The 9,102-nt window shown below is 37.1% G+C and overlaps 1 protein-coding gene across 1 annotated transcript in view; it reads left to right on the top strand.

Annotated features, from left to right (window-relative positions):
- FBN2 (fibrillin 2) overlaps positions 1–9,102 on the top strand; it is a gene marked incomplete at its 5' end in the record, with an annotated part of 260,278 nt that overhangs the window by 199,096 nt on the left and 52,080 nt on the right. The window contains 3 exons of the mRNA XM_008570929.1: positions 1,657–1,782; positions 5,477–5,599; positions 6,166–6,288. Of these exons, the coding sequence (XP_008569151.1) occupies positions 1,657–1,782; positions 5,477–5,599; positions 6,166–6,288 (372 nt within the window). The remainder of the gene's footprint in view (positions 1–1,656; positions 1,783–5,476; positions 5,600–6,165; positions 6,289–9,102) is intronic.

The following is a 9,102-nucleotide window of genomic DNA, read 5'->3' on the forward strand; positions in this document are numbered from 1 at the left end:
AAAATGTATCTTCCTCTTACATTAAACACAAAAACCTGAATGATTTTCCAAAACATTGGAGGAAGTTTTAAAATAATAACATTTATTACAATCATGTATTGTTAATAACTATCATTTTCTCTTATTCATTAATACCATAATGGTTTAGAAACATAGGCTTTGTTTGGGTGAGACCACCTGGATTAAAATCTTGCCTGTGCTGCTTCCTGCTCATGTAACCTTAGAGTAGTTCTTAACCTGTCTGCTCTTAGTTTCCCTGTTTTAAAATAGACATAGTGATAATAATACCATTTTTTATCACTAGAGGAATGATATGGGAAAACTATGCAGCTTTTTAAGGGAGAATGTGTGACTTACACAATTACTCCTATTTATTGAGTGTAGCAGAGTCTCAGTAGCTTATCACATGATAAGCAAAGGATTAAATGGAATAATACAAGTAAAGGACTTAGAAAAATACATCATAAGAGTTCGGTAAATATTAGCTGCAATTTTATTTTATTTTATTTTATTGGTTATGCGTATTCATGGGGTACAAAACTGACCATCACCAATTAGCTGCAGTTTTATTCATTCTGTATTTCTTGAGGATAAAACATCCTCTCATTATATGCATATATAACACTAGATCATTTTGCTGGACATAATGTTGGATACTTTTCAGTTTTCAAGATAGGTGTTTCTCGGTTTATTTTCAGCCCACACTTGAAACCCATAATTAAAAGATAAACTCTAATTTTTTTTAATTGGTGTCAAAAATGCAGACTCATCATTTTCAAATGCCTCTTTAAGAAAACACGTTTATTCCACTTTAAAGGTTTATTACTTTTGAGCCTGGGATGTTGCATCTTCCCTAGCATTTCTCTGCACTGTGGAGTCAAGGAAAGAGCATAGCTTTGGCGTCAGATACACCTGCTGTCAGCTCCCGGCTCAGCTCCACATTAGCTCAGAGTGACTCTCACAGCTCACTTGACCACCCTTAGCATCAGGTTCTTCCTCTTGTAAACCCCACAGGATTGGTGAACTCAGTGAAAAACTGCACAGCAGGCAACTGACACACAACTAGGCAAATATTTTAGGCCCTCCGTAAACATTGATTTCTGTCCTCTCCCCCTTTTTCTGCTTGCTAGAATTAAATAAATTATCTTTAAGGTTCTTGAGTAATGCTTGTTTACATAATTAAGATAGGAGTATTTTCATGAGATTGTAATGACACGAGAGAAATTTTCTACATTTTCATAGTATCCCTAATTTTCTTCAAAATACTTGGAATAGGGAAAGAACTTGTTGTTTGTTCTAACACTTTAACATTTTTAAATGAATGAACACCATTTTAAGATTCATTCCAGTGTTCTTGGTCATATCTAAATGATGCTGATATAATACTGATACATCAAATTGGCATTAAAGACCACCTAAAACAAATATGAGAGACATCTGCCTTTCTCGTATTAAGCATATTACCATTGAATGTTAGGGTGTAGGTTAAATATCTCTATCAGATTGTAGACCCATATTTAGATGAATGTGATTAATTGTTTCATGTTAACGATCAGTAAGTCTAGTCAGTAAAAAAATTGATTTAGTCATAGAGCAAGGAAAAAATGTGTCCTGAAATTTGGAACTTAATAGAGATGTAATTTGCTTCTTGCACAGATGTTGATGAGTGTGCAGAAAACATAAATCTCTGTGAAAACGGACAGTGCCTCAACGTCCCGGGTGCATATCGCTGTGAGTGTGAGATGGGCTTCACTCCAGCCTCAGACAGCAGATCCTGCCAAGGTAGGTCACCAGGATTCCAACTCATTTTCAAGTTGGATCAACTACAGCAAATGAAACCACAAAAAGGGCTGGAACAGGCTCCACCTGGAAGCAAAATACATAGCACATGCTGCACATATAAAAGTCATTCGTTTAAGCGTGGATTATTTTGCCGAATGAATAATGATGAAGCCGGCTTTCATCTCTTATGAAGTTTTCCTGGCTAGAAGCCAGTAGTTGGAAGTTTGGCTCATTTTTTTTAACCGTTTCTTTTTCTCTTTTTCTTTTTGTATCCCTAAATGAATGACATGTGGAAAAACTATTCACCTTTTAAGATATGATCTATTACATACTCTAGTCACCACTATTTACTGTGTTTATCAAAATCTATGTAGCTCATTTTTGGCATTTATCTTCCATTTGAGTCTTCTGTCTGTATGTCTGGGACTGGAAGTCCTTTTCAGTGTTCATCATGACCTCATCTTTACTTAATAGTAATGTCTCCTTCGTCTAAGCTATGACATCATTTCCCTTTCCTAGAAATGGGACTTGGTGCCTAGTATGATACCTTTCTAAGAAAAAGAATTTTGATCTTCTTTTAAAGTAGAAACTCAATGCACATTACGTGTAGTTTGGACCATCACTATGTTATATGGAATACATGAAAATATAAATTAAAAGAGGAAAGAGACAAAGTAATTCATATTCCATGAAGTTTTGACAGAATTTCTGATTCAAAGAAAACCTTAAAAAATAACTCAGGCTAACTGCTTGGCAAAGTTGAAAAAAAAAATTCCCTCTACACTAATATCTAACCAAATGAACAGAAATGGTAAGTACCAGCGCGTGCGCACGTGCACACACAAACACACACACACACGTATTTCATCAGCGTCAACCAAACAAAAGTAAATTATANATTCCCTCTACACTAATGTCTAACCAAATGAACAGAAATGGTAAGTACCAGCGTGTGCGCGCGCGCACACACAAACACACACACACACGTATTTCATCAGCGTCAACCAAACAAAAGTAAATTATACAATTTGGGGTTGGTCAGAGTAGAGTCTAACTCTGCCTCACCACCAGTAGTGGCACTGAAGAAAGATCATGAGATTTACCATAAATTTCCACCAATTTGGAGAGAATCGGAAGGTGATACTAGAAGCTGAAAGTATTCCTGCTTCTATGTTGACTTGCCAGATTGGGCAGAATCTAATCTATTTTATACAAGGCAACTGTAGAGTGAGCTTCATTTTTTTTCCAGTCTAGCTTTCTTCTAGGCACTGAAGCCAATTAGTAGAAAATGTGATTCAGTGTGGATATGGAATTGCATGATTTATTGTCTTCATCAGCTTGACAAGAGTTAGTGGGAAAAGGAACAAGTCAGCAGTAGCCAGACGTTTTGCCAACAAATTCTTTATACCTAGACAGAATTTCCACCTCATAATTTTATTCCTTTGTCTGTGGCATAGGCCCTTCCCAAACTTCTCCCCAGCCTCCACCCCAGGTGGCTAAATAGTGACTGTGTACTGTACTTCCTTCACACGTTAGCTTTCTCATAAGTCATTACCACGGAGAGAAGTCCCAGACACATAGTTCACCCTCAGTTAGACCCTCTGCTCCATGTTAGATGAATACCAACTTTTGAGATCTCGAAAGTATAATTCCATGGTTCTGCCTGTTTCTCCTTGTTTTTTTTTTTTTGGCTTTTTTCGTGTCCGGTAACGGATCGCAACCCTCAGTGTCGTGCCCGTACCGGACCGGGACTGGCAATGGGATTGCAACCCTCGGTGTTGCTTACACACCTCACTCAGCCAGTGAGCGGGAACCGGTCTGTATGTGGGGTCCGAACCCTCGGCGGGAGCGCCACTGCGCTCCCAAGCGGCGCACTGTAGCTGTGCGCCACCGGGCCGGCCCTCTCCTTGTTTTTTGGGGGGGTGCAATATGATTTTATTTCACTGGCCTCCAAAAGCACAAGGTCATTTTCTGCACCTTGTTTCTCCTTGTTTTTGTCCTCTCTCATTCCAGAACATCTGGCTCAACTGGACAGTTTCTCCTGAATTTACTAATTGAATTCTTTTCTGTTTTCCCATCTCATTATAAACATATACCCCTCTGAACTGACCCTCAGGTCAACATTTTTCACCCAGCATCTACTTCTCACCACAAATTTTCAGAATTCTATGGAATCCAAAAAATTACTGGAGTTGGCCATTTCCCAGTATTCTCCACCAAAATGGGGGAATACAAAACCTGAAGGAACCTCCAGGAACAAGACAGGATTTCATTAAGTGGTATGAACCTGGGTACAGACCAGTTAGTATAGTGTCTAAAGAAAGAGCCAAGGCCAGGCTCACGAACAAAGAGTACACGGAGCCCCAATGGAGCTCTTCCCATCCATGTTTCCCTCTTCCCCCAATTTATCAAACTTGGGGCTACTGGATAGAAGCTTTAATGAAACCCAGACCCCAACCTGTCTTCCAAATAAAATCCTGATAAAGAAGGGAATTAGGAGACTCCATCTAAACCTTTCCGATTACAACACCATGCTCTAACCAATTGAGCTAACCAGCCAGCTCTAATAAAGGTCATTTAAAAGTAAAATGCATACTCAGAGGGTTGATAATACAACTGCATTTTCACTTATAGTTTAACACTATTTAACTATAATTTAGTTTAATGAATCTTTGCTCATATATATAGAGATAATAATTTTATTACCCTGATGTGAGAAAAGACACCTTTGCATATCAGCTGAACTTTTAAACATGATTTGAACCATACCTTCAATCTAAGGTGGTTGAAACTAATTATATTAACTATCACAAATGACCAAAGACCCCTTTAGACTTTAAGATATCACTGTCTTAAGACAGAAATTTAAGATGACCTGTCTATTCTAGCCTAAAATGTTGTGCCTTGTTGGCATACTCAGAATATTAGGCAATTTATGTGCAAAAATGTCCATCCTCTTTTTATGAGTAGACATACAGATTATTTCCACAGCTGTATATATACATATATATTCATTTTCATATCAGTGAGAAGTGATAACTTCAGATTTATTGACCTTGAGTTAATGTCTCATGCAAGTGTTTCATAAGCTGAATTTCTGACTTTAAGTCAATAGAGATATGTTTATGAAATTTGTAAGAATGTTAGGGCAATAGACCATCTTATTACATGGTGTTAAGAAAAAAATTCTTTTCCTGTTTATAACTGACTTTATGATAACAGACCAGATTATAGAATAAAAAGAAGCAAAAACTTTTTTAAAGTTAAACTTAATTTTAATATCTTTAACATTTAACAATTGTTATATATTTTTGTTTTAATTTGCCAATTATAAAACATCCAGTTTGCACTAATTTATTAGAATCTTTGAGTTTATCTTTAATTTTTTACAATTTTATTTTTTTGTACGTTTACATTTTATTTTTGTATTATTTATGCCTTCAGCCAACTCTTTCTTGAGTATATAGTACAATCCAAGATACTCCAAGAAAACAATATTTCTTTTATATATTAGTTCCACAGATTAACATTAGTTGTTTGCCATTTGTGATACCTACCTAGATAAAGAAAAAGAAAATTTTTTACTGCATAAAAACATTAGAGGAGTTAGAAAAATTCATTAATGTTGTACATTAAATCAAAGTTTTAAAATGTTTTTGTAAATAAGAGATTACTGTTTTTTTTAACTCTTCAGATATTGATGAATGCTCCTTCCAAAATATTTGTGTATTTGGAACATGTAATAATTTGCCTGGAATGTTTCATTGTATCTGCGATGATGGTTATGAACTGGACAGAACAGGAGGGAACTGTACAGGTATGGCCAGTGAAGAGCTCATTGTGTTCTGATTACCTGAAATGAATATTCTATACTAAGCATTAAAATTCCTTAAGTTTCTGCTTAGCTAGTCTATGTATTGGATTATGCATTTTTCTTAAAAATAAAGTTACATTCTGATACATTTATTTTTAATTATGGAATTTAATCCATTTTTGTGTAAACAGCAATATTAAATGCTTAACATGAAACTACTAAAGTATCTCCTTGTGTCTATGTATGTGCATATATATGTACACATACATGTGTACGTGTATATAATTTTAGTTAAACAAATAGCAACTTTTTTCTTCAGGATTGCAACATTTAATTTCTATTTATCTATTAAGGATGTTAAATGACATTGTCATAAATACCGTGTGCTTGATACATGGAACCTGTTTTAGGTATATACAGGGATTTAAGATTTTTATTTTATTGTGCTGAGTCCTTCGTAATGATCTTTAGCCTACTGACTTACAAAAAATCTACTAAATTCTTTAGAACAGCAGTATATGTTGAGAAAGTAAAGATGTTAACATTGGCATTTTAAATGCTTCTTCTAGACATTGATGAGTGTGCAGATCCCATAAACTGTGTCAATGGCCTATGTGTCAACACACCTGGTCGCTATGAGTGTAACTGCCCACCTGATTTTCAGTTGAACCCCACTGGTGTGGGTTGTGTTGGTAAGTGGAAACTATATGAAACAAACAAATAGTGTTACACAGAGGTGAATGTTCACACTCTCTTGGTAATGAGTATTTACTACAATTATTTTAAAAGCAAAATAATCCCTTCCCTTAAGAAACTTTAAATTACCAAACATTATATGGTCACCTTTATTGTGTTTATCTTCCAAGACATATTTGGAAACAGGACCTTTCAAATCATCTGTTCCAACTGGCTTCTCACACAGACGTGAGAACCGAAGGGCAGAGAGGTGCGATAATTGGTTCAAGGTCTCAGAGCCTGCAAATGGCAGAGCTGAGACTTTGCTTCGTGTTGCTTCCTGGCACCTTATGCCACACTTGGCCAGAACAGCCCAAAGTGGTGTAGCTATTGAAATACCCATTTCTCTTGCCTACGGGAAGGTTCATACAGGAGTAGAATAAATGCAGTAATGAGAACAGAATTGGAGAGATGGATTTCATGACCAAGCCATTGGAATGAAAGCAGTTGGGAGATGAAGGGAGGGGAGAAGGCATAATGAAGGTTCAGAATCTGTCATCAGCATCTCTGATCTTTAGAAAATTATTGTCCAGGGCCGACCCTGTGGCTCACTCGGGAGAGTGCTGATTGGAGAGATGGATTTCATGACCAAGCCATTGGAATGAAAGCAGTTGGGAGATGAAGGGAGAGGAGAAGGCATAATGAAGGTTCAGAATCTGTCATCATCAGCATCTCTGATCTTTAGAAAATTATTGTCCAGGGCCGACCCTGTGGCTCACTCGGGAGAGTGCTGCACTGGGAGCGCAGCGGGGCTGGGAACGCTGAGGCCGCGGGTTCAGATCCTACATAGGGATGTCTGGTGCGCTCACTGGCTGAGCGCGGTGCAGGTGACACCAAGCCAAGGGTTATGATCCCCTTACTGGTCAAAAAAAGAAAAAAAAAGAAAATTATTGTCCAGCTTTTGCCATCTGCCCTATTCCTGCTTCTTAGTGAGCATTTGCCTAGAGAAGTTAGTGGTCTGGAGAATTTCCTGTAAGAATGCACACAAAAATGAGGGGCAGAAGGAAGTTCCTTACTTCAGTGGAAGTCTGCCTACTGTTTTCAGTATCAGTTTTTCTATGGGCCTGAAGCAAATGGAGGATGCTGCTGTGATTTATACACAATTTATATATTGTTTTCATATTTTGTAGAATACATTTAGTTATGATTTATAGCTACTCCAAGTTCTGCCTTTTTCATTCGAAATTATTCATTTAGTAAATATTGAGTGTCTTCTGTCTAAGGGTGGAGCTACAACAGCGAACAGAACAAGCAAATTCTCAGCTTTTGTGTTTACATTTTGGTGGCAAGGAGACAAATAAAAGCAAGAACAGTGTTTGACACTGGAGGTTTTTGGAGAAATGCTTTGTTATATTGGGAAGGAGAGTCAGAGCCTTGGAAGAAAGAGCAAGTCAGTTGGACCTCTGAGAGATGACTCCAAATAAAAGGAGCAGCCAGTGCAAAGGGCCAGTGGCAGGTGAATGCTGGTGTTAGAGACACAGCATGACCGTGTGTAGCAAGAGTGGAGTGAGTGGGGGTGATAGGGAATTTGGAGAGTAGTCAAAGGAGGAGCAGTAGCCCAGACCACAAAGTGATTCTCAACCCTGGCTGCACAGTAGAATCTCACTTAGAAACTAAAAAACATACTGATACCTGCTCCACCTGCAGAAATTCTGATTCACTAGAGCCTCAGTATTTCTTAAAAGCTTCCTTGGAAAAAAGGCTGGGAACAGGCAACTAATAAAAATCAGTACTCCAAGTGTTAACAGATGTAAACAAATGCCTAAAATCATTAGTAATAAGAAAAAAATCCAGTGAAAATAACTATATGAATATCACTTTACACCTAATATGCTTGCAAAAATTAGGAAACCTGGATAATGTGCAGTGCTGGTAGAGACATAGACCTTGAGGAACCCTCTGTTCTGCTGGCAGAAGAATGAGACCAGGGCACCCCTGCAGAGAATATTCTTGCACAATAGTATTAAGATTAACTGTCGGCCTACAACCAATTTTAATTTTTGAGTTTCTTTTTGGAGCAATTTCATTTGTATGGCTTGATACTTCGTGGCTTTCATTCTTTCTTAGCAGCCTTCCAAAAACAAAGGACTCATTCTATGTCACAAATACCATAAGAGTCCATTAGACCCTTTTGTAAGTCTAAGATACGTTATGAGATGTTAGTAATCTTATTTTTCCTTTATCTTGAAATGTTTTGCCATTTTATTATCCTAGGTTTTATTTTATCAAGACTTATCAGTTATGCCTAATGATACTAAAAACAGATTAAAATAATAAGAGAGTGGGAAATACAGCGTCACCTAGAAGGAAGATGAATAGTGAAGTAAAATATCACTGTCGCGTTATTCTTTAGTTTTCTTATCGTGTTGCCCAAAGGATTGTATCATTTTTCAAGAAAGCACAAAAGAAGAAAGGAGACGCCTTATTTGAAATCTTCTTATAGCATTTATTGAACACAGTTGAGAATTCAGAAGTTTTGCTTACTGGCCATAATGACAAAGAGGAAAAATTGGCAGGGGAAAACATTTCCCAATTGTTAGGTGAATCAGAAGATGATTGCCAAGAAACAGAGCAGCACTCTTGTCTAGATTCTAAAGATGATTGCGAATTATCATCTAAGCACAATTCCAGGCCATAACTCTTCAGATAATAGTATCCTAGGTGAAATTTTTCAAACTTGAAAATCAGTGAGTGAACAATGTATTTCCGTAACCAAAGAAATATGGTATTCTCATCCACTTAGTCAATAGGAAAAGCTTCAACACACAATA

This window comes from Galeopterus variegatus, unplaced genomic scaffold (assembly GCF_000696425.1).
Source record: "Galeopterus variegatus unplaced genomic scaffold, G_variegatus-3.0.2 Scaffold645, whole genome shotgun sequence".
Classification (NCBI taxonomy): domain Eukaryota; kingdom Metazoa; phylum Chordata; class Mammalia; order Dermoptera; family Cynocephalidae; genus Galeopterus; species Galeopterus variegatus.